General features: G+C 44.4%; 3 protein-coding genes across 9 annotated transcripts in view; all 3 read left to right on the top strand.

The window, feature by feature from the left end:
- LOC134223345 (serine-rich adhesin for platelets) overlaps nt 1-26,184 on the top strand; it is a 160,597-nt gene that overhangs the window by 90,159 nt on the left and 44,254 nt on the right. The window lies entirely within an intron of this gene.
- Nucleotides 7,741-14,921, top strand: LOC134206063 (uncharacterized). Its single transcript, XM_062681742.1, has 3 exons — nt 7,741-7,823; nt 8,097-8,787; nt 14,850-14,921. Exons 1-3 carry the CDS (start codon nt 7,741-7,743, stop codon nt 14,877-14,879), a joined length of 804 nt encoding a protein of 267 aa, XP_062537726.1. The 3' UTR covers nt 14,880-14,921.
- On the top strand, nt 22,426-25,342 carry LOC134208226 (uncharacterized). Of its 2 annotated transcripts, none has more exons than XM_062684266.1 (3): nt 22,426-22,947; nt 23,066-24,511; nt 24,573-25,342. In XM_062684266.1, the coding sequence occupies exons 1-3, from the start codon at nt 22,611-22,613 to the stop codon at nt 25,001-25,003; spliced, it is 2,214 nt and encodes a 737-aa protein (XP_062540250.1). In that variant the 5' UTR covers nt 22,426-22,610; the 3' UTR covers nt 25,004-25,342. The 2 variants fall into 2 exon arrangements, with proteins under 2 accessions (XP_062540250.1, XP_062540249.1); XM_062684265.1 differs by having other exon boundaries at nt 23,006-24,511.

Genomic DNA, 26,184 nt, shown 5'->3' with positions numbered 1-26,184 from the left:
GTGGAGAGCGCAAAAGCATCGCTTACTGACGATGATGCTAATAGATCTCACATAAGCTGTGTACATGTTCGTTGGTCGCTAGAAGCGATTTTCTAACATCGCTGGTGGTCACAAAACACTATTTGCGACTCTGCATCATCCGGACGGTTGTATACTATTTCGCCGAAAACAATTTCGCGGAATTTTTTTTCGCGGTACGACATTTCGCGGAATGTATCAACTCACCGAAACACATTTCGCGGAATGCACCTTTTTTCCGAAAGACATTTCGCGGAATGTACCTTTTCACCGAAAGTCATGCCATTTGGCGGAATGCCATGGAATGCCATTTGGCGGAATTCAGTTAGAATAATTATCATTCAAATAATTACCGATTTCTGCTTGATTACATGAAATCCGGGCATTTTTTTGCATTTAATGCAAATCCGAACCCGACCCGTTCCCTAGAATTTCGATTCAAACCCGAAATAATTTAATTATTTTAGCCCGCACACAATTTTTCCCCGAAAAATTCAAACTAGATATTTTCTGGTTCTCTTAAAATTGAAAAATTGACAAGTTTTCAGTATGATGGAAGCGATATCATTCCACTGGCCAGTGGAGATATAGCAGCTTCCACACTGATATTCTTCCCTCCCCCTTCATACGGGAGCTTGGCAGAAGGAAGGTCATGCGATATGTGCCATCACAAATATTGCCCTCCGCTCGCTTTCAAATCGACTTCTATAAAAACATTCTTCATGCCTGCCGTATCCTAACGGAACTATCAATTCTATACTTTCGCCTCTAATGCTATCATGAACATGTACGTTCAAGTTTGGAAGATGATATTAGCATTTCCATATCATTGTAAATCGTTTAACTTCGCGTAGAAGTAACACACACGAAATCATTAATTTAGTGGAAAAAAAATGTAAGCCCAAACAACAAACTAGCCTCACAATAAACAAAACTGAATAAAATAATTTGCAGTATTTTATTTATCAAACCGGTACCCGAACCGAACCCGATATTGTAGTAATTTTTCAAACCCGAACCCATCGGGTACGTGTTCGACTCGACCGTATCTACCGCCCGTTATAAGGCGAAAGGAGTTGCTAATGTTTTCTTTCAAAGAACATGTCTTCCCGGTATAAGGCGAAGGGAAGGGTAACGCCTTCTTTAAATGGATGCATCTGCCCGGTATAAGGCGAAAGGAGTTGATAATGCCTTCTTTAAAAGGAGTATACAGGTATAATGCGAAGGGAGGGGTAACGCCTTCTTTAAATGGATGCATCTGCGAAAGGAGTTGGTAATGCCTTCTTTAAAAGAATGCGTCTGCCCGGTATAAGGCGAAAGGAGTTGATAATGTCTTCTTTAAATGGATGCATCTACCCGGTATAAGGCGAAAGTCGTTGGTAATGCTTTCTTTAAATGAACGCGTCTGCCCGGTATAAGGCGAAAGGAGTTGATAATGCCTTTTTTAAAAGAATACATCTGCCCGGTATAAGGCGAAGACAGGGGTAACGCCTTCTTTAAATGGATACATCTGTTCGGTATAAGGCGAAAGGAGTTGATAATGCCTTCTTTAGACGAACGCGTCTGCCCGGTATAAGGCGAAAGGAGGAGTAACGTCTTCTTTAAACGGATGTATCTGTCCGGTATAAGGGGCAATTGAAATTTTGAAAACTACTTCTAAATATTCTGGGAGGCGTTCCTTAGCCGTGCGGGAAGATGCGTGACTGCAAAGCAAGCCTATGCTGAAGGATAGTCTCGTTAATTTCGTGTTAAAAGAATGCAAAACAAAATGGTAACTTGGCTTAGAGACCTCGTAGGTAATAATGTCGGAATGCTGAAAGAACAAAGGCTATTATTATTAATATTCCGCGAAATGGTGCATTCCGCGAAATGGTACATTCCGCCAAAAGTCATTCGGCGAAAAGGTACAATCCGCCAAATGTCGTACCGCGAAAAGTTACAAACCGCCAAATGTTATTCCGCGAAGTGTTCAACCGCAAAAATGAATTCCGCGAAATAGTTTTCGGTGAAATGTTATACAATCCATCCGGACGGCCACGCAATTGAAACCTGCAACCATGACTTTGCAAATTGGGATTTGGTCGGAACAAACTTGAAAATTTTATAGCCACTAATAGATAGATGTTTTAGTTTTCGAAATGTTACTTTGATCTGTCAAAATGGTACACGCCATAGTCACTATTTTAAGCGGCATTGATCGCTAGCAGTTCTATTATTATTTAATTTGTATTTTTTCTTCTTCCTTCTTTCCGAACAATTCACGCCGGTGTATTTGCTGGGCGCGCGCCCTTGCGTATTTGGCGTGCACCATTTTGACAGATTGAAGTGACTTTCGAAAACTTAAAAAATCATCTATTAGTGACACTTACTGAATAAACTTTATTTAATTGTAAAAAAATGTTTCAAATACAAAAACATCATATTTATTGACTTAGACTGTTACCAGAATTTAAAGAACATCGGTCCATGTATTATAGCCCTATGCACTATCGTTTGCAGCCAAAAACGAGATAGAGCGTCAGTACCAAATTTACATAACAGCTACCAGTATGTAATCTATGCAATACTCAGTTACAACGCAACGCAAAACTGAAAGTCACTATTCGATCACTTTTTCAACAATTGATAGTCACTATTTGGTTTCTTTTTTCGACAACATTGGTTACTGAAGTCACTATTTTGAGCGGTATTGATCGCGACCAGCCATGTTCTTACTTTGCTTTTATTCTTTTTTCTTCCTTCGCGCTTCACCCTTTCTCACTTTCTACATTTTACTACTCACTTCTTCTTACTTCTCACCTCTGAATCCAAACTACTTAATCCTCAATTTCCATTTTCCACTTTCACTTCTAACTACCCACTTCTCACTTTTCACTTTTTACTTCTCACTTTTGTATTCTTACTTCTAATTTCTAACTTCCCACTTTGCAGTTTTCCCATTTCTGTTTTCACTTCTTTTTTCTCACTTCTTACCACTCACTTTTCATTCGGCCTAATGACCTTTCGGTCTAATGTTCGAGGTTCTCCAAAAGTTGTATTTAGGCCAAAGTATATATGTAAATACTCAATTCGGGTCAATATGTATATGCGAGCCCAAGTCCTGGTGTTAGGTAGGACGCTAAACAGCCCTGACACGACGGCCCTCCGACGAGACAGGAGGTTTGCGCAGGCTCAATAAGCCACCTGGAAAACCAATCATTACGAACAATATAAGAGATAATGCGACTCGATATAATCGGCAAAGACCTAGGCGACGAATACAGGATCACGATTGGAAGCTTGGAACATGGAATTGCAAGTCGCTAGGTTTCGCAGGTTGCGACAGGATGATCTACGATGAATTACATCCCCGCAACTTCGACGTCATGGCGCTGCAGGAGATTTGCTGGACAGGACAGAAAGTGTGGAAAAGCGGGCATCGAGCGGCTACCTTCTACCAGAGCTGTGGCACCACCAACGAGCTGGGAACCGACTTCATAGTGCTGGGTAAGATGCGCCAACGCGTGATTGGGTGGCAGCCAATCAACGCAAGCTGAGGATTAAAGGCCGTTTCTTTAACTATAGCATCATCAACGTGCACTGCCCACACGAAGGGAGACCCGACGACGAGAAAGAAGCGTTCTATGCACAGCTGAAGCAGACATACGATGGATGCCCACTGCGGGACGTTAAAATCGGTGACATGAACGCACAAGTAGGAAGGGAGGAAATGTATAGACCGGTCATCGGACCGGATAGTCTGCACACCGTATCGAATGACAACGGCCAATGATGCATAAACTTAGCAGCCTCCCGCGGAATGGTAGTCCGAAGCACCTTCTTTCCCCGCAAAAATATCCACAAGGCCACATGGAGATCACCTAACCAAGAAACGGAAAACCAAATCGACCACGTTCTAATCGACGGTAAATTCTTCTCCGACATCACGAACGTCCGCACTTACCGCAGTGCGAATATTGAATCCGACCATTACCTCGTTGCAGTATGCCTGCGCTCAAAACTCTCGACGGTGTACAACACGCGTCAAAGTCGGACGCCGCTGCTTAACATTGGGCGGCTACAAGACGGTAGACTAGCCCAAGAATACGCGCAGCAACTGGAAGTGGCACTTCCAACGGAAGAGCAGCTAGGCGCAGCGTCTCTTGAAGATGGCTGGAGAGATATTCGATCCGCCATTGGTAGCACCGCAACCGCTGCACTTGAGCAGTTAGTGGAAGAGAAGAATGCAGCATGGGCGAGATTGCTGCAACACCGCACGAGGACGAACGAGGCACGATATAAACAAACGCGGAACAGACAAAACTCGATTTTCCGGAGGAAAAAGCGCCAGCAGGAAGATCGAGACCGTGAAGATACGGAGCAACTGTACCGCGCTAATAACACACGAAAGTTCTATGAGAAGTTAAACCGTTCACTTAAGGGCCACGTGCCACAGCCTGATATGTGCAAGGACATAAACGGGATCCTTCTTACGAACGAGCGTGAGGTGATCCAAAGGTGGCGGCAGCACTACGAAGAACACCTGAATGGCGATGTGGCAGACGAAGATGGCGGTATGGTGATGGACCTGGGAGAACGCGCGCAGGACATAATTTTACCGGCTCCGGATCTCCAGGAAATCCAGGAGGAGATTCGCCGGCTGAAGAACAATAAAGCCCCTGGGATTGACCAACTACCAGGAGAGCTATTCAAACACGGTGGTGAGGCACTGGCTAGAGCGCTGCACTGGGTCATTACCAAGATTTGAGAGGAGGAAGTTTTGCCGCTTCGACTTCAAAGCCGCATATGATACAATCGATCGGGACTAGCTATGGCAGCTAATGCACGAACACGGTTTACCGGATAAACTGACACGGATGATCAAAGCGACGATGGATCGGGTGATGTGCGTAGTTCGAGTTTCAGGGGCATTCTCGAGTCCCTTCGAAACCCGCAGAGGGTTACGGCAAGGTGATGGTTTTTCGTGTCTGCTGTTCAACATCGGTTTGGAAGGGGTAATACGAAGAGCAGGGATTAACACGAGTGGTACAATTTTCAATAAGTCCATCCAGCTATTTGGCTTCGCCGACGACATAGATATTATGGCACGTAACTTTGAGAAGATGGAGGAAGCCTACATCAGACTGGAGAGGGAAGCTAAGCGGATCGGACTAGTCATCAACACGTCGAAGACAAAGTACATGATAGGAAGAGGTTCAAGAGACGACAATGTGAGCCACCCACCACGAGTTTGCATCGGTGGTGACAAAATCGAGGTGGTAGAAGAATTTGTGTACTTGGGCTCACTGGTGACTGCCGAAAATGACACCAATTCGGAGGCGCATAGTGGCTGGAAATCGTACATACTTTGGACTCCGTAAGACGCTCCGATCGAATAGAGTTCGCCGCCGTACCAAACTGACAATCTACAAAACGCTCATTAGACCGGTAGTCCTCTACGGACACGAGACCTGGACGATGCTCGTGGAGGACCAACGCGCACTTGGAGTTTTCGAAAGGAAAGTGCTGCGTACCATCTATGGTGGGGTGCAGATGGCGGACGGTACGTGGAGGAGGCGAATGAACCACGAGTTGCATCAGCTGTTGGGAGAACCATCCATCGTTCACACCGCGAAAATCGAACGACTGCGATGGGCCGGGCACGTAGCCAGAATGTCGGACAGTAACCCGGTGAAAATGGTTCTCGACAACGATCCGACGGGCACAAGAAGGCGAGGTGCGCAGCGGGCAAGGTGGATCGATCAGGTGGAAGATGACTTGCGGACCCTCCGTAGACTGCGTGGTTGGCGACGTGTAGCCATGGACCGAGCCGAATGGAGAAGCCTCTCATATACCGCACAGGCCACTTCGGCCTTAGTCTGAATAAATAAATAAATATCCTTTTGAAATGAGGGTTCCGATCCTTTTGAAAGGAGGATTCCGAGCCTCTTGGAAGCAGGCTTCCGAGTTTCTTGAAAGAAGGCTTCTGACCCTCTCGAAAGGACGCTTTCGAGACTCTGGACGTGAAGATTTCGAGCCTAATGAAAGGTGGCTTCCTCTTGAGTAGCCTCTTGAAAGTAGGCTTCTGAGCCTCTTGAAAGGAGGCTTGCGATCCTCTTTAAAAGCGGCTTTTAAGCATCTTGAAAGGAGACTTCTTAGCTTCTTGATAGCAAGCTTTTCGAGTGTCCTGAAAGGAGGCTTTCAAGAACCTTGAAAGAAGAATTCCAAACCATTTGAAAGGAGGTTTCCGACCCTCTTGGAAGGAGGGTTCTGTGTTTCCTGATAGGATGCTTTCGAGCCTTACGGAAAAAAAACTACAAAGAAGTACAATGCTATCTGCTATATAAAGAATTGTCCCTAGTCTTCAAACTTAGACTAATGAATATTAGGATATGGTCCGTGGTTCGCCGTGCGGCGTAGTTTAGTCATGCTGGTATGACATGACCACTGGACGGCCCTGTCACATCGATTTTCCGGATGCAGCTTCTGATCCTGCTAATGAGTTGCTTCGTGTCTTTGGCCTTATGATTGCCTTTGTATACAATGGAGCTCAGTAGACCAAAAAATCCTTCAGTTTTTAATTTTTAAGTTTTTAAAACATAAAATGGTGTACCGTGTACTTTTCCCAGGATCTTTGTTTGCTTGAAAAAATGTACAATGCGTGCCGAAGAAAGGATTGAACTTATCATTTCATTATCATTTAGTATTCAGCCAATAATTCATTCCTGAGGTGGAATTCCGAAAAGTTTTATTATCATGTAGTATATTAAGTGATACTAGCGTTTAACGATGTAAATATGAGACATAGAGCAATGTACCCTTAGACAAAGTTGTAGAGGAGAAATAGCGCTAGAATTCCGCGATACAACACTTTTCGGAATTCCACCTCTCCAATGAGTTATTTGCTGAATACTAAATGATAATGAAATGATAAGTTCAATCCCTGGCCGAAGTACTTGCACTGCTTCAACGGCATGTTGTAAACAATGTTGGAGTGAAAGTGCGTGTGTAACAATACTAAGGAATAATTTAAAGGATTCATGTTCATAAAGTAATATATGTGTGAAAGCAATATTGCTCTGATAGAATACTAGTCATTCCCGTTTTTAGTGGCCACTGAGCTTTGATAAACTGATCGCATCGCCATGCATATGATGTACAATACAAAGTTTTGAAATCAAACATGAAACAATTTTTGTTGGCGAGAACCCTCGTCTTTTTCGAACATGAGAAGTGAGTCCCGAGTACGCCCTTTATCGAAACCATCTATCATACTTTGACGGCTACGAACCGTCATCTGAATAAGTAGATGTCAACTGATTTAACACATGCAGTGAGGAAAGAGCAGAAGTTATTATCATCCCTATAATTAAATAAAGTTCTAAAATCTACTTAAATTAATAGTCTTAAAAGGTAATATTATATTCTATGCTTAAAATATGTTTATATTGGCTTATTATCTATATTATTATACCGTGTTAAATCTAGGAAAGGGAGAGTAAAAAAAACGAAAGCATAGCTTAACCTAAACGGACAAAACACAAAGAACACCAAATGTAAGTGCTAACAATTATTAAAAAATGGATTAAATAATGAAATAAATAAACTAAATTTCAGCTTTGAAGCTGTGTCGAAAAGACCTGCTTGCAAGAGGTGTTTGCTCTTCGTCCGGAACGAAATTCCTCCCAACAAAATCTTCAAAGATTTGTTACAATCGATGTCCGCGTGGTTGATCATCGCACAATGAATACAACAGCTAGCCATTGTTTATCATGCGAGCGATCGGACAAAGCCGATAATCTGGTTCAATGCAACAAATGTGATGGGTACGTGCACTACTCGTGTGCCAGTGTGGATGATTGCCGATCCCGAACGGAGTTTCACCTGGAATAGGTGCGTCGAGAGAGATGATATCCTAAGTGTCTCCTCCTACCATACAAGTCATCGATCCCAATCATTGTCACAAACCAGCCGTAGTTCTGCTCTAGCAGCAATGCGTCTCCAACAGTTGGAGAAAGAAAAAAAAACATCCTCGAAGAGCTCGATAATGCGGAGAAGTTTCAGCGCTTGAGGCGTCAGGTCAAAATCGAATTTTAAAGACAGCAGTTGGCCATTCTAGAAGAGCAGCTAGTAGAAGAAGAGAATCGCAGCATCAGGAGCAGAGTAAGCGCCACACAAGCTCGCGATAACACTAGGAAATGGGTCGATGCGTCGGGTCGGACAGATGGAGCAAACAACTCAGTAGCTACCACGTCGGCTCACATCGTTCCCACAACGTCTACTAGTTCCCAACAGCATCCAACAACCGCTTCAGAGGAGTATATCGAGGCTGCAACGGTCACCTCCGAGTGTGATGTAGCGACACCGTTCGAACCCGTCGAAAACCAGACTACACCAGTGGCGATCGTAACAGGGGCTGGGACCACAGCTGCTCCAGAAATCCTACCGACCTGCCGGCCTGTTGAGGCCGATTTCAACGCGTCGTCGACGGCAGTCCGAGTGCTAGGCGTGGACAATGAGAGACGATTTACCTCTACCACTTCAGGAGTACGACTTGATGCGACCGTATCCAAAACCGAACGAATTGGTCCAGGACAGGGACCACCAACCGGAATTGTTCCTTTAGTACACCAGCAGACGGTGGTACCAGTTTCTATTGAATCGCAGCGAGACCATCAGACACGGAATGATACGGGAACCGCCCTGAACGACAATCATTTTGCCATGACGTCACGCGCAGGAGGGCAAGGTAAAACCTCCATCAATACAGGTTGGTCAACAGCGAATCAGGTGAGAACTAATGTAAGCACATTACACGTTAGATTACAGCCTATAGCCGAGGCTTCTCAGACTAGTACACCTGTAGTAGGAGCAACAAAACGAAGCGTAGCTAATCAGATAAGGTCACGAGAAAGCCAAAAAAATGCAGACAAGTCAGGAAATTTGCTAGGAATAGTTCAGGGTCAATTAGCACACAATTTCTCTCTGGGCACTACCAGGCCATCAGGTGAACCTCCCCCGGGGCTGAATGTAGCTGGTCAAATTCCACCACTACCAACACTATTACCAAGCTCAAATTCAACAACCCAACTGTCAATTCGCCAAAATCCGCCGACGATGGCATACGGTCAGTGTAACGAGAAATTTTCGCTTCTATCTTTGCCACCGTCGGGGCAGTTCAGTGTTTCAAATCCCCAAGGAATGCAAACAACTTCTGGACGTGAGCAGTTAACAGTGTCAAGTGTTCGAAATCAAGCAGTGAGTCAGCCTCCGCCAGGGTACGAGCAGTTTAGGAGAAAACCAACAGCAGCATCTGTGGCAAATGGTGCCCAACTGCGGCCGGCAGATCTACAGCACACATCAACAACGCGCTTCCAGTCATCACAACGCCAACCGGATTTTTTGCTGAATTCTACCGAGCTTCTGCCGCAAACGGGACTACAGCGATGTAATATCCCAAGCTCCACTATGCTTGGGGATCAACAAGGATATCAAACGTTCCAGGCTTCGGGACGGACGGCCGATGGGATACCGTTGGAACAAAATCACCAGTATAATCCATCAGAGCAATCAGTTCCAGTGCAGTCACGAATTTTGAACCACGCAATTTCTCGCCGTGGACCCACATCCGAACAAATGGCCGCCCGCCAAGTTATTCCGAAGGAGTTGCCCGTGTTTGCTGGAGATCCTCAAGACTGGCCACTTTTCCTGAGCTCCTTCACCAACTCTACCGATGCATGCGGCTACAACGACGCCGAAAACTTGGCGAGACTTCAGCGATGCTTACGCGGACATGCTCTGGAGAGCGTGAGAAGTCGTTTGCTGATTCCAGAATCAGTTCCCTACGTTATGGCAACATTGGAGCGACTGTACGGAAGGCCAGAAGTGATCATCCATGCCCTGTTAAAGCGGATGCGTGAAATTCCATCTCCACGAGGGGACGATCTGAAAACCCTGATCAAATTTGGAATGGGCGTAGGGAACTTAGTGGAGCACATGATAATCGCACAACAACACCAGCATATTAGCAACCCTATGCTCTTGCAGGAGCTAGTGGATAGACTTCCGCCACATCTCAAACTTCAATGGGCCTCCTTTAAGCGTCATTACTACACTGTCAACCTGGCGACTTTCAACGAGTTCATGAAGGATCTAGTTACGATGGCCAGTGACGTGATTCTATTAAATGATGTGGGGCCCGGTCGTGTGTAAGCATGAAAGGGGAAGAAGGGAGAAACCGGTGAAGCAAAAACTATTCGTCCATCAAGCAACTACGACTGTATCTGGGACATCTGCAATTGAGTCCAAAACATAACAGCTAAACCCTGCATATAATGCGAAAAAAACGACCATCGCATCGCTGAGTGCCCAGCCTTCAAGCGACTGACGGTGGATGAGAGATGGAAAGTTTTACGACAAAAAGGATTGTGCAGATTATGCCTAGTCCCTCATCGCTCCTGGCCTTGTCGGTCAAAACAAGAATGCGGAGTTGGAGACTGCCGAATGCGCCATAATTCGTTGCTACACCTTAAAAACATTGAGTCAAGCGTACCCACATCATCATTACCAGCGGAAAAACGTGTCGAACACCAGAATTATCATTCGACAACTTCCTGTGCATTGCTCCGATATCTTCCGGTAACACTGCACTGCAACGGCAAAAGTGTAGACGTATACGCGTTCCTAGATGACGGGTCTTCGTCAACAATGGTAGAGGCAGACGTTGCTAAACAGCTGGGCGCAAAGGGAATTAGTGATCCATTGCACCTAGGCTGGACTGGAAACATTATGAGGACCGAGAGAGAATCCCAGCACATCAAAATCGCTATATCCGGTTACGGTTTGGAAAGTGAATTTCCACTGCACGCTAGAACGGTCAGCCAGTTGAAACTACCTTGCCAAACGGTAGATTACGAAAGACTCTGCGTGGACTACCCCTACTTAAGAAAGCTGCCGCTGTCGAGTTACACTAATGCTTCACCTCTTGTTATAATCGGAGTTGACAATGCTAGGCTGATCAGTTCACTAAAAAGTCGCGAAAGCAAGTCCGGAGAACTGGTTGCAGTTAAAACTCGACTAGGATGGTGTCTATTCGGAAAACGCATGGCAGATAGTTGTACAATAGAGCACATGAACAACCACGTGAAGCTACGCGAGGGAGAAACGGAATTACACGATATGTTCAGGCAGTTTATGGCGGTGGATGAAGCAATTGTCAGTCACAGTCCACAATCTGAGGAGGATAAAAGGGCAATAGAGATCTTACAGAAATATACCCGAAGAGTCGATGGCAGGTTGGAAACTGGGCTATTGTGGCGAACTGATCAGCCTTCTCTGCCAAACAGCTACAACATGGCTTTTCGTCGGATGGAAGCGTTAGAGCGAAAGTTAATGAAAGATGCACACCTACGAGGAAAAGTTAGTGAGTTAATGCAGGAGTACCTTGCCAAAGGATATGCTCACCGGATCACGGCCGAAGAGTTAGAGTCGGCAGAATCCGGACGGGTGTGGTACCTACCACTTGGGGTGGTGAGGAACCCACGAAAACCTGAGAAGGTTCGTCTAATATGGGACGCAGCAGCACGAGTAGAAGGCGTTTCGTTCAATGACATGATGTTAAAGGGACCCGATATGTTGACGTCGCTCCCAGTAGTTTTGTTGCGCTTCCGTCAGAAGAGCGTGGCGTTTAGTGGAGACATAAAGGAAATGTTTCATCAATTCCGAATCCGTCAAGAAGATAGACAGGCGCAACGATTCCTCTATCGTGAACAGCCGGCACAGATATTCGTGATGGACGTTGCAACATTTGGCGCTTCATGCTCGCCTTGCATCGCGCAATATTTGAAAAACGAAAAACGCGAGAGACCACGAGGATCGGTATCCAGAAGCAGCCCGTGTCATCATAGAAAATCACTATGTAGATGATTATCTGGATAGTACAGAGACGGCAGAGGAAGGGGTCAAGCTGATAAAAGACGTGAAGCTCGTTCATGCTATGGCAGGAATGGAAATCCGGAATTTTGCATCAAATTCTCCCGAATTGCTAGACCGCATCGGGGAAGTCGGCAAAACCCAACAAAAGTCGATGAACCTGGAAGCGAATGTAGAGCGAGTGCTTGGCATGGTATGGAAACCATCAGAGGATGTCTTTACGTTCGAGTTGAACTTGAAGGAGGAAATGCAGAACATTGTTGTAAACAAGGGTGTACCTACCAAGCGCCAAGTCTTGCGTACGATCATGTCTTTGTTCGATCCGTTGGGACTGGTTGCGCACTTCGTAGTCCACGGAAAGTTAATTATGCAACAAATCTGGAGAGCCGGTCTGGATTGGGACGAGGAGATCAATGGAGAAATTCTGGTAGATTGGCGTAGGTGGAGCAGACTGCTGATGAAGATAACGGAAGTGAACGTGCCAAGGTGTTTCTATTCGGGTAGCGAAATCAGATACGAGAGTTCCCAGATTCACATTTTTGTGGACGCCAGCGAGAACGCATACGCCTGCGTAGCGTACCTATGGAGCATTTGCAACGGGGTCCCGCGATGTTCGCTAATAGCAGCCAAAACGAAAGTAGCGCCACTAAAGCCATTGTCGATCCCACGGCTGGAGTTGCAAGCGGCTCTTCTAGGGAGCCGTCTCTTGGACACCATCTGCAAGGCGTTGACTATTACAGTCTCAGCACGATTCCTCTGGACAGATTCATCAACTGTTTTGGCGTGGCTGAAATCTGAGACGCGAAGGTATCACCAATTCGTTGGCTTCCGAGTGGGAGAGATCTTAACCACGACTACCATCAACGATTGGCGAAAAGTTCAGTCCAAGCTGAATGTGGCTGATCAAGCGACGAAATGGAAAGAAGAACCCAGCTTCAACCAAGCGGACTGGTGGTATACGGGTCCCCACTTCCTAGCGGATTCGGAGGCGAACTGGATGAAAGATACGCCTGTAGATTTTTCAACAACGGAAGACATGCGAACATCATTTTTATATCATCGCTGCCTATCTCCAACACACACCCTCCTAGAGGTGGAAAGATTCTCCAAATGGACGAGATTACATCGAAGTACAGCATACGTTGTAAGAGCAGCCAAACGATTTCTCGGCCTGAAGGTAACGGGTACATTAACGCAGCAGGAGTTGCTGAGCGCGGAAGATTTACTGTGGCGACAAGCACAAATGGAAGCATTTCCGGATGAATACGCTACAATCAAATACAACAACCAACACCCAGAGAAAGAATCACGGCTACTGGAAAAGTCAAGCTTGCTTTTCAAGATGTCACCGATGCTAGACAACAACGGAGTACTCAGAATGAATAGTCGTATAGCTGCGGCGCCAATAATATCTACGGATCTAAAATACCCGGTTCTCCTGCCTAAGGAACATCGAATAACAATGCTGCTCGTTGAAAGCTACCATATCCGCTTTCTACATGGAAACAACGAAACAGTTTTCAACGAGCTAAGACAACGTTTCCAGATCCCACATCTTCGTGCGCTTGTAACGAGGGTAGCCAAGCAGTGTCAACATTGTCGTGTGCTGAAGGCAACTCCCCAGGCGCCAATGATGGCACCACTGCCAACCATTCGGCTAACACCATTCATCAGGCCGTTCACACACCGGACTTGATTATTTCGGACCTGTTCTAGTGAAGCAAGGACGCGGTACAGTCAAGCGATGGATCGCCCTATTCACGTGCTTGTCCATCAGAGCGGTGCACCTCGAAGTTGTGCACAGCCTATCAACCCAGTCTTGTGTGATGGCCATTCGGCGTTTCATTGCACGTAGAGGCTCACCTGCTACATTCTGTTCAGATAACGGGACCAACTTTGTGGGTGCTAGCAATATGTTGAAGGAACAGCTGCGATCTATAAACGAAAGTTGTGCAACGACATTTACGAATTCGGTTACAAGGTGGCTCTTCAACCCTCCACTTGCACCTCACATGGGAGGACCGTGGGAGCGCATGGTCAGGTCGGTAAAGATGGCAATGTTGGCGATCGCAGATCATCCACGTCACCCTAACGACGAAGTCTTGGAGACGGTGGTACTGGAAGCGGAATCCGTGGTGAATTCAAGACCACTTACATACGTCGCTCTCGACCAATCGAATCAAGAAGCTCTGACTCCAAACCACTTCCTGCTGTATGGAACCCAGGGCATAAATCAACCAACTCAAGATTTGGAGCCGGAACATAGTTCATTGCGAGACAGTTGGAGATTGGCGAAATACCTAGTTGACACTTTCTGGACTCGCTGGGTGCGCGAGTACCTTCCGACGCTAACGCGGCGTACCAAGTGGTTCCAGCCAGTGAGACCGTTGAAGCCCGGGGACTTAGTTATCGTCATCGACGAGGGAAAACGTAACGGATGGATTCGCGGCAGAATTTCGGAAGTTGTGCCAGGGAAAGACGGACAAGTTCGCAGAGCTGTGGTACAAACAGTGCGTGGACTGATGACCCGACCGGCCACCAAGTTGGCGCTGTTGGAGGTACGAGGCACAACGAAGGAGCAACAAAACCCTACGGAACATGGCGTAACGGAACTACACGGGCGGGAGGATGTTGGCGAGAACCCTCGTCTTTTTCGAACATGAGAAGTGAGTCCCGAGTACGCCCTTTATCGAAACCATCTATCATACTTTGACGGCTACGAACCGTCATCTGAATAAGTAGATGTCAACTGATTTAACACATGCAGTGAGGAAAGAGCAGAAGTTATTATCATCCCTAAAATTAAATAAAGTTCTAAAATCTACTTAAATTAATAGTCTTAAAAGGTAATATTATATTCTATGCTTAAAATATGTTTATATTGGCTTATTATCTATATTATTATACCGTGTTAAATCTAGGAAAGGGAGAGTAAAAAATCGAAAGCATAGCTTAACCTAAACGGACAAAACACAAAGAACACCAAATGTAAGTGCTAACAATTATTAAAAAATGGATTAAATAATGAAATAAATAAACTAAATTTCAGCTTTGAAGCTGTGTCGAAAAGACCTGCTTGCAAGAGGTGTTTGCTCTTCGTCCGGAACGAAATTCCTCCCAACAATTTTTAAAACTAATAATAAGTTTTTATTGCAATGGTAATACATCCGCCATTAAGCATTTTTGTCCGAAGTACCCCCTGGGGCCAGCGAATGTACCCGGTACATGTACCCCAGGTTGAGAACCGCTGCCGTATACTATTGAAGATGATAACGATTCAAAAGTACCGTTGGTGATTCCTACCATGTATCCAGTCGAGGAAGACAACCAACCAGCTGAACAGGTAGATTCAATCTCTACTTAAAGTTATACTGAAGATTAAGCCGATTTGGGAGCTTTTTCCTACGACCAACTTGGAAACTATGAAAGCCGGTCTTGACCAAACTGAAACTTATGCGCCTGTTGCGAAGTATACTTCCTATAGGAGACAATGGATTAATGAAAAAGCAAAATCTGCCGCTATGTAACGAGTAGATAGAGCCACCGTAGACTAGTTCCTTCAAAACCTCTCGCATGTTTACCTACATATACAGTAGCGACTTTGTTTTGATACGAACAAAAAACCGAAAATATGACGTGGTCTCAAGAAGCAAGTCTATTGAAGATATTCCATAAGTTTGGCATGTCGGAATGAAATTTATCGAGAGCTCCGATAAACAAATGGTTGCAGCTTAACCGACAAGAATCCGAAGGTATTGCAGAACCGTATAGAGAACTATTGGGGAGCTTGATGTATATTATGGTGTCTACTAGAGCGGATATTAGCTTTCCTGAGAAGATTCCAAATGCAGCTTGGGCTACAGCATTGGACAGCACTCAAGCGAATAGTACATTATTTAGAAGGGACACAATAAAACTTTTCCCTCTCATTCACGCGAGATTCTGGAGCAAAGCCTGTAATTAGATTTGCCGATTTGCCGGCTACTGATATTGTTGGGCAGTAGAAAAAACGTCTTACAGCAGCTTATGGTATGCGCAGCTCAAAGCTAAAATATAGATTTTTATTGAACTTTTATCCAAAAAATATGCCTGCGATACATACAATTAGTTTTCCTCTACCAGTCCTATGAAGCCCTACGAACAAATGCCAGATTTTCAAAGTCTCTTCCCTGTCCGAATGCGAAAGTGTTATATAAATAGTTCATTCTAGAGTGCACTCGTAATTCATACCTTACAACTCTACAGATGTACTCTCAATTCACTAGCTATCATCAGCACCGGGTACTAGCATACAGTTTTTATATCTGTCGATTAATGCGATAATTTATAAGATGCAGCTATACAATTTATATTTACGCATCCTTACCGCTCCCAGGAACTATTATAACTCAATTAATCTCCTCAAAATATAAATTTGGCTAACTTTATGGGCAATATTAATTTCAACGATAATCCACGAGTCTCCCGAACAAAGCATATGGTAACATCTAGTCTAATGCACAAAACAACCGCCGTGATAGCGTACATTGCATTATCTTCTATTCGGTGCTCTGTCATTAGTTCGTAGTGTAGTATAGTAGTATAAGGTCAAATAGGTATTCGTTTTCTCATGCATCCGGATTCTGCAGTTCGTGCGAAAGGTTGTCACCGTCCGTGCTGCCAGAACATTCCCGCCCCGTGGATCGAGGGAGGGTCCAGCGTAGATCCACCAAGCTCCATAACTGCTAGCTTCACTACCGGACGCTTAAGTATTCCAAACGCGGTCCGTACCACGGCCTGTCGAACTCTACCGTCCTTTCCGGGCATGACCTCGTGTACAACGCCCTTCGTCCATGATCTCCGTTTGCCTTCAGCTACATATACAAGGTCGCCGACCTTCAGGGACCTTGCTTCGCTCAACCATTTGGTTCTTTTGTTGATTGTTGGGAAATACTCCTTTGACCAGCGCCTCCACGCTTCGTCTGCTAATTGCTGGGATTGTAGAAAACTGCTTCGAAGAATTTTCCCAAGATCTTCAGGTGGTTCAAGAGGATCGTGAGCGCCAGATGAACAACCGAACATGAAATGATGTGGAGTCAGAGCTTCTGGGCAGACCTATTTCCTGTGGCATATAAGTCAGAGGACGCGAGTTGACTCATCCTTCCCCTTCAACTCGCGTAGTCCACAAGATCTCGTCTGTCAGCTTCCGCCCATTGACCAATGCAGTCATGGCCTCCTTGACGCTCCTCACCATTCGTTCCCATACCCCACCCATATGAGGAGCGGATGGGGTATTGAACTGACCATTTTGTTCGCGCATCGGTGTAGGTTCCAGCGCATTCGACGTTGATCTGTTTTGCAGTTCGCGATTGGCTCCAACAAAATTTGTGCCATTATCAGAAAAGATTTGAACTGGGGATCCTCGCCTACGCGTGAATCTGCGGATCGCCATGATGCAGGACTCGCTGGACAAATCGTAAGCGACCTCTAAATGAATAGCCCGTATAACCAAGCACGTGAATACAGCGACGTATCTCTTCTCTTTGCGCCGACCGACAGTGACTTCTAGTGGGCCCATATAGTCGATACCGACGTAGCTAAAAGGGCGGGCTTTCGGCGTCAAGCGTTGCTCGGGTAATGGCGCCATTCGTGGAGGGATCGGCTTACACTTAGTCACCTTACAGAAACAACAGTTGCGAGAAATATTATCTACGATTGATCGTAAATGTGAGATTTCAAACCGCTGACGAACCTCATTTACAATAGTTTCTTTGCTTGCATGACCATGTCGGCGGTGGTAGTGATCCAACAGCATTCGAGTTATTTGACCGTCCTTGGGAAGAATTATTGGAAACCTCGCGTCGAAATTGGCATAGGCAGAGTTTGCGGTTCTGCCTTCCATCCTGACAACACCATACTCGTCGGCAAATGGAGATAACTTATACAACGGGCTGTTCTTCTCGATGGATAGCCATTTCGCTATTGGCTGGTCTCGATTTTTCAACATGACTCGAACCTCGTCGGGGAAGTATTCACTTTGTTCCATTTTCCAAAGAAACTGCTCTGCTCGTTGAAATTCCTCCTGTTTCAACGGCGTCTTACAACATGGAACGCTCCATTTAAGCTGACTTCTGAAGGTTTCTAGTTGCCTGGAGTGTCTCTATTGGCCGTCCTGAGATTCGCAAGCGGCAATTGTTGATGAAGCGGCATAAACATGCTACAGTTCGTAGCAGTATACTCCATTTGAAAACCTAGAGATGTCTATCACTCTAACGGGTAGAAATATGAGCAAACAAATAGCTAGGACGTAGTTCTTCGATAGTGTTCGTTTTCACCTGCTGCTTTGGCCACTGATCCTCCGAAAGATATAGAAACTCTGGTCCTTTATACCACCTACCGTTGGAATCCGGCACTGTATCACGCACCCACTTCGTCAGACAGTCAGCTACATTGTCCCTAGATGGTACCCACCGCCAGCATTCCGCTTGAGTCGACGATAGAATTTCTCCAATACGATGGGCGACAAACTGCTTGTATCGCCTGTGGTCTGAGCGAATCCACGAAAGTACAGTCGATGAATCGGTCCATAGGTACACTCCATGGGGTTGCAGCGAGTGATAGCTCAATACAGTGTTGAGTACTTTGGCACCTAGCACAGCGGCTTCTAGTTCTAAACGCGGTATCGATAGGTGTTTTAGTGGAGCCACTTTACTTTTTGCCATAATTAGCGTGCATTGTACTTCTGCCAAATCATTCATGGTTCTAAAATACACAGCACAGCCATAGCTAGTTTCGCTAGCGTCGGTAAACACGTGACACTGCAGCGTATGACATGGGGCTATCGCGTCGCTGAAGTAATAACGTGGGATACTCAGTTCGCCTATCTTTGGTAATAATTCAACCCAGCGCGTCCATTTTTCAAACTCCTCATCTCTTATTTCTTCATCCCACTGGACTGCGCTTCTCCATAGATCCTGTATCAGGATACGACCATGAATAAGATACGGTGCTAATAGCCCGAGGGGTCGAATAGACTCATTACGACTTTCAATGCGATACGCTTCGTCGGTCGTCGTTCTCCGGAAATGAAGAGTCGTAACTGTTCTAGCTCCGTAGAAAATGTGAAAGTGTCCGATTCTGGGTGCCATAACAAGCCTAACACTCTTTCCCATTTGTTGTCCATCGTGGTTTGCAGCAGCCGTGGCTCCTTTTCACCAGGTTTTCCGAGTTTCTGCAACACGATATTGCTGTTGCTGACCCAGTTTCTCATCTCAAATCCTCCATGAGCGTGGATGGTTCGTACTTGCAATGCCATCTCTGCCGCTTCTTCCGGGGAATCTGCACTATCGTAGTAGTCGTCCATATACGTCTTGTTCTTGATTGCCTCTGCTGCTAACGGGAATTCGTTCGCCCATTTGTCCGCATTCACTCGCAGTACATGCTGTGCGACGCAGGGTGAGCATGTTGCGCCAAACATTGCGACGTCTGCAATATAAACTTCTGGTGGGTGTCGGGGTTCGAAACGAAATAAGAAGCACTGAAAATATTTATCCGATTGTCTCATCCGAAGCTGCAAGAACATTTCTCGTATATCGCCTCCAAATCCCACGCGCTTTTCTCGAAATTTGCAAATTACGGACGGAAGCGAAACCAAAAGGTCGGGACCTTTCAACAGTTGAGAGTTGAGAGAGACCCCATTCACCTGCGCCTTTCCGTCCCATACTAGCCTCTTTTTGCTTCTTCGGATGCGTAACCAAGCCGAGGGGTAGATACCAAACTTGTCTCTCGTTGATTTCAGCAAGTTCCTCTTCGGTTGCTTTATGGATATAGCCTTTGTTAATATAATCGATAATCTGCTGGTTCACACTGCTTCGTAGGTCGACATCCTTCGCTAGTTGAGCCTCGAAACTTTTCATCCGCTTCATTGCCATAGGAAGGCTATTTGGGAGATCCACATGGTCGGACTTCCAGAGGAGCGCCGTTTCATACCTCCCATCCCGGAACGTTGTAGAACTTTCCAATATTTCCCGCGCTCTTTTTCTTCGGCGGATTCTAGTGACGGACTTTGGCTTATCAACTTTTCTTCCAATACGAATTGCTGTTGAATCAGGTCGTTCAGTTCCCTGTCAGCACCGCATTTGCATTCGTGCACGTTCACGAACCCTTCCTTCGCTTGATCGATTCCACTCGGACCATAAACTGACCAGCCAAGCAAAGATTTTACAGCGATAGGTTCTCCTGGGCCGCCAAGACAACTATTCAGTGGCGCAAAAGGCTCAAACTTTCTAGTCCGAGAGGGATTCTTGGAAGAGGTTCGGAGTGCGATGGGACTGGTAGATTGCGGAGATAAGGGAAACGCTCCGATAGGGTTCGGATAGGTAGGCGTTGCATCGGAAGGTTGGGTTTTTCGACTGTGTGTGCATTTCTCAACGGATATCGTCGTGGTAGACCTTTCCCCGATATTTCTAAATTCACTCTCTCGGATTTTTCTTCGTTCCTCATAACGCTCGATGTCCAACGTAGCTCCAGTGGTTCGGGAACACCCTTTGCTCCGAGCTGTCTGGCCAAACTCGCCTCAATAAGCGTTAACGATGAGCCCTCGTCAAGGAAGGCGAACGTTTCACATTTGCTGTTATCGTTGAAAAGTGTAACCGGTATAATCCTGAACATGATAGACTTTCTCGCTTCCTCATGAGTGTTGCAATCGGACGTTTGCCCTTGACGCCGGCGTTGATCTGGCACGGCGCGATGAAGTAACGGATGGTGACGAACTCTGCAACTCGGCACATTGCAGCGAATCCACATGCTTTGTTCGGGAGACTCGTCATTAGTTCGTAGTGTAGTATAGTAGTATAAGGTCAAATAGGTATTCGTTTTCTCATGCATCCGGATTCTGCAGTTCGTGCGAAAGGTTGTCACCGTCCGTGCTGCCAGAACAGATATTGAGAATCGCAAGCCAGTAAGCGGTTTTGTTTTTGAAGTGTTTGGATCAACCGTGGCTTGGTCTGGTAATAAACAAATAACAGTGGCAACTTCATCAAGTGAAGCAGAATACGTGGCGTTGAGTGCTGCAGCATCTGAGGCAATATGGCTGATCGGCTGACTAAATTACTATCGACATGGCCAAGAACGCAAAAAGCAAGAGAGCGAAGCATATCGATATCAAGCATCAATTTCTTCGAGACCATATCGCTGCAGGAAGGCTACTGGTGGAACCAATTGCTAGTAACATGCAGTTGGCCGATATCTTCATTAAATCCTTGGACCCTGGACGATTCGGAGAACTATGGAACAATTTAGGAATATTACATCGAGAGGAAGAGTTAACAAGTTAACCGTTGGACTACTGTCAAGATGCCTCTGAAGATATTTTAAATAATTCCACATTCAACCACTTTCAAAAACAGACACGTTAACTGAACTTTGTTCATCATTCATATTAGACTCGTTCAGTCTCGTATTCCTTCAAATACAGAATCAAATATCACAAAAGTTCCGCGTCCTATACGAAGCAGTTCTTTCTATTAGTTAGTACCCAAATCTGTGCATTAGAACTACGTAAAAAAGTAAAGTAGCAATCTTCCACATGTATTTGCAAAATCATTATTACAAAACTCAGAATTATAAGTAGGGAGGAAGGACTTCAGTCATGCCTGAATTTTATATATAGGTTGCGGAACACGAAACACCGTTTTCCGGTTGGTGCACAGAATAGAGACACACCCGTTTTTTTTAACACGGGGGATGATGCGTTCGGAGAAAAGCCAAAAAATAATGCTGAGAAAATCCTCTTGGATGCCCTCTTATTTCCGTCTATTACTCGTTAACATATTAATCAAATTACAAGATTGAGTTTGTGGATGAGTAGTATTCGTTGGGGACTCAAATAACCATTGTTCAATAATCCTAACGAACAACCATGAGTTCCTTTGAAACTAGTTTTGTTTCGACGTGCATCACAAAAAATCCTGTAACAGATTGCAGTATTTGTCTAAAGTTTCCAAATACCTCTAATAAAGGTGGAAAAATGTGTATGGGACAAAAATTCTAAACAGAAAGGGTAGGGTAGATGTTCCAGAATTGGCCATGTTCCAGTATTGGCCACACGAAGCACATAATTTAATATATCTAGTAAAATTGGCATTTTTTTACCTTTTCAAGCAAAACCATTAAAAATATGAACATAAATCTTCATTATGGTAGTAAAAAATTAATTAAAATAATGCAAATTTTATTCAATAATGAAGTTTTTTGCCGAGCAGTATTAGCTACCAGGGCATTACTATAATTTTTGTACTAGGAATTCATATTTTGTTAGAATAATAGATATAATATTTTTCATACTTATGCTACTTCACCAAGGTCAGTGTGCAATTTAATGAAGGAATTTTAAGTTGAACACTTATTTGATCAATTTTAATTAGCACAAATTGTTGTATTCCGCATTTAAAAATTATGTAAAATATCGCAGCATGCGCCTGTTTTGGCCACCCCTGAACGCGCTCTGCTTTTTGACAGTTCCTAATTTTCGCCATCCGCGTGACATCATTATCGTGCATTTTGCTAACAGCAGTTTTTCTCAAATTATTTCAATTGTGAAGGTAAAATGGTTTAGGATAACGAGGTACGTATACTTTTAATCATATTTTGTGTATGTTTTTGTTTATTGTCTCTTTATCATAGCAAAAAAAAAGTCCGAAACAATGTCGTCACGAAGTCCCTCCCGGCATGCGCACAGTGAAGAAGCAATCAGAAAGTGTCTCGACGAAATCGTGAAGGGCTCTTCTGTAAAATCCACCTGTAATAAATACGGAATCTCTCGATCTACTATTCGATACCGATTGAGCAGCAAATGGCAAAAAACAACCAAACATGGACCACCCAGTGTTCTCTCTAAGGAAGAAGAAGATAAAATTTGTGTCTGGATCATTGGGATGCAACAGCGTGGTTTCCCCGTACAGCGCCGTTCTCTGCTCCTCAAAGTCCAAGAGTTTTTGTCTGCTAATCCCAGGAAAACTCCATTTAAAAATAATTGCCCTGGTAAATATTCTAGCGATATTATTATTATCGTTTGTCAATTCTATTATGCTGTTTCTAGGCCGGAAATGGTTCAACTCTTTTATGCGACGACATCCTACATTGTCCCTCCGAACACCAGAGGAAGTAACATCTGCTAGTGCTCGTGTAAGCGAAAAAGATATTCGGAATTGGTTTAAGGAAGTCTATCAGTGGCTGGACCGCCATGGAATGAGTGATATCCTAATTGACTCATCCCGTGTGTTTAACGGAGATGAAACCTCCTTTTATCTTCATCCGAAAACTAAAGAAGTCATTGCACAGAGAGGAAGCAAAAACGTCTACGAAGTGGAACAAGCCTGCAGCAAGCAAAACGTTACCGTGATGTTTTCGTTCAGCGCATCCGGACTGGTGGTAAATCCACTGGTCATTCTTCCAGGGCAGAGAATCAGAAAGGAAATCGCGCAAGGATTTCCCTCAGAATGGGGACTTGGGCAGAGTGAGCGTGGGTGGATGACATCTCACAACTTCGGTGAATACATGAAGAAAGTTTTCCACCCTTTTCTACTTCAAAAAGGAATCAAGCTCCCTATAATATTGTTTGTGGACGGCCATTCTTCTCACGTAGGAATAGAAGTGGCAGATTTGTGTCAGCAGCTGGGAGTCATTCTAATTGCTTTATATCCTAACACAACCCGTATTACGCAACCAGCCGACGTCTCTATTTTCAAACCATTAAAAGATCAGTGGAAGAACGAAGTAGATGACTGGCGTTCGAAGCAACCAGATGTTAGCTTCACATTGCGTCACTTTGGAGGTGTGCTACAGGAAGCAGTAGCAAAGGGAATTAAAAAGGACAGTATTACTAACGGTTTTCGTGTGTGCGGTTTGTTCCCTTTCGATGCTGAGAACGTTGATTACACTAAATGCATAGCGAAATCGTCGAATAACACTGTGTCTCCTCCTGTAGTTCCCAGTCAGCAGACTTCATTACCCAATATTGATACACCCGTAACAAACGAAACAGCTGATGAACCCGTACTGTCCGATGCAAAAAGTGTTGAGGTATTAATCGGAAATACTTCAGCTACAGTAACCCACCAACTGTTCACCAGTAACACTGACCCACCCACATCTGATGTGAATATTCCATTCACAGTGTCTTCTGCCTATGTGCCCATTCACAAAGACAAAATCAAAAAAGCAATTGAAGTTATGGGAAGATCTACGCTTTCGAAGATTCAACGACTAAACGCTGATTTGTCTCATGAGGAGCAGGTTCTTCAATATTTCTACAAAGAGTTTATTCGCCCTTTTACGACCTTCGCAAATAACTCATTTGAGGACGACCACATTGAACAAAATGCAATGGTTGAAATTGAGGAGGATGACACAATAATGGGAGAGTTATTGATCGATAATGACGGAAACGTAACCATCTCGGCGGCTCAATATTTTGAGGAAAAGGATGTGATTCGTTCCTTGAAAGAATCGATGGCAAGCAGTGACATAACCACAGACACAGACACCGAAGCACTCAATAATTCCGTTTCAATGAGCTTTGGCACTACTGAAAATATATGCGTTGGTAAGTTATTTGTTTAAACATAATTGCCAGGGTTTTTTCATAAATGTTTTCAATATTTTAGACTCAACTTCTGGTCACCCTGTTCCCAACATTCTCAGAGATACAACAAACGTTGTATCGCAAACAAGGAAGAAAAGTATTTCCGAATTTCTTAAGATTCCACCAACCCCTCGACGAAGCGCGAAGCATCGAAGCTATACCAAAAAATACTTTCCCGTTCTGACGGCCGGAGAACGTATTGAGGAAATAAGAAAAGCAGAGCAAGAAAAACAAGAAAATGAAATTCAAAAGAAAATTAGAGCAGCAGAACGAACAGAAGCTAGAAGAAGAACCGAAGAAGCCAAGAAGGAGCGGGCCGAGAAACGAAAGCAAAAAAAGTTGAATGAGGAATCAGTGAAAGAAGAAAAAGAAAATTGTAATTCGAAGAGAATTCGAAAAGCGACTACTACAACTCAGAGAGTAAAGTCGAAGAAGTTGAAAACAGAACATTAAAGCGTTTGTGTGAAATGGAATTTGATTATAACGCGGCCGGAAACGTGTTGAGGGTATAAGAAGAGCAGAGCAAGAAAAACAAAACAATGAAATTCAGAAGAAAATTAGAGCAGCAGAAGAGCTAGAAGCTAGAGGAAGAATAGAAGAAGTCAGAGCAGGTTGAGAAACGAACACAAAAAAGGTTGAATGAGGAATCAGTGAAAGAAGAAACAAAAAAACCGTAATTAGAAGAGAAAGGGAAGTCAAAGAAGATACACAAAACGTTGAAGCGTTTGCGTGTAATGGAATTGAATTGTAATACAATGATTTTTCAATATGAAACAGAGCAAATGTAATGTTGAAGTCATTAAATAAAATAATCCATTTTTTCTGTAAAAATGAATCGTATCTACATTCAAGAAAAAGAATATTAACGAAATGGCAAAAAATCGCAATTAGGTAAAACAAATTTAACGTCTACTATCGAGTAACTCGTCTGCAAATGTATGGGAGTCGAGTGAAAAAACTGTCGACTGCGTTTTTGTTCTACTCGACAGTGACTGACGAGCAATTCGGCTCAAGTCACTGTCGAGCGGAATCGTCTTGAGTTACGAAATAACCTCTAAATAACATTACGCATTTTTGTCACTCTTTCAAGGAGTTGGTCCGTAGCAGTTTTTTAATGGTCAGTAAACCTGGTGAATTCACCGTGTCAGTTTGTTATGCGAAAAATGGTCAGAAAGATTGAGGAATCCTCCTCCCTCCCCCTTCGTCAGACTTTTTGTATGGACGTCTTTGTATGAGTCACGTTTCCCAGAACCCCCAACCTAAAGCGTGACGTAATTTATGCACGTTTCCTAATAAATATGCTAAATGTTCTTGTCAGTGTTGCTCCTAGCAACACGATGGCCAAAAGAGGAACAGGGGGTGGCGAAAACTGGAAAACAGGTGGCCAAACCAGGAACAAAAGTACTGTTTTTATATATGGAAATGTATCAATAATATCGCAATTTATTATCAATTTTAATAATGAGTTTAACAGAACAAAAGTTTTGCTTCATGTATAGTCAGTGATGAATGCGATAAATCCAGGTTTCACTTCTTTAAACGACGTATGAAACTCGTAGAATACATAGGGTGGCCAAAACTGGTACATCTACCCTATCTGTTTCACCAGGCACTGAGAATGAGTAATATATAAT

Source organism: Armigeres subalbatus, chromosome 1 (assembly GCF_024139115.2).
Source record: "Armigeres subalbatus isolate Guangzhou_Male chromosome 1, GZ_Asu_2, whole genome shotgun sequence".
Taxonomy (NCBI): domain Eukaryota; kingdom Metazoa; phylum Arthropoda; class Insecta; order Diptera; family Culicidae; genus Armigeres; species Armigeres subalbatus.
The sequence above is the reverse complement of the archived record's forward strand: the minus strand, read 5'-3'. Positions and strand labels throughout refer to the sequence as shown.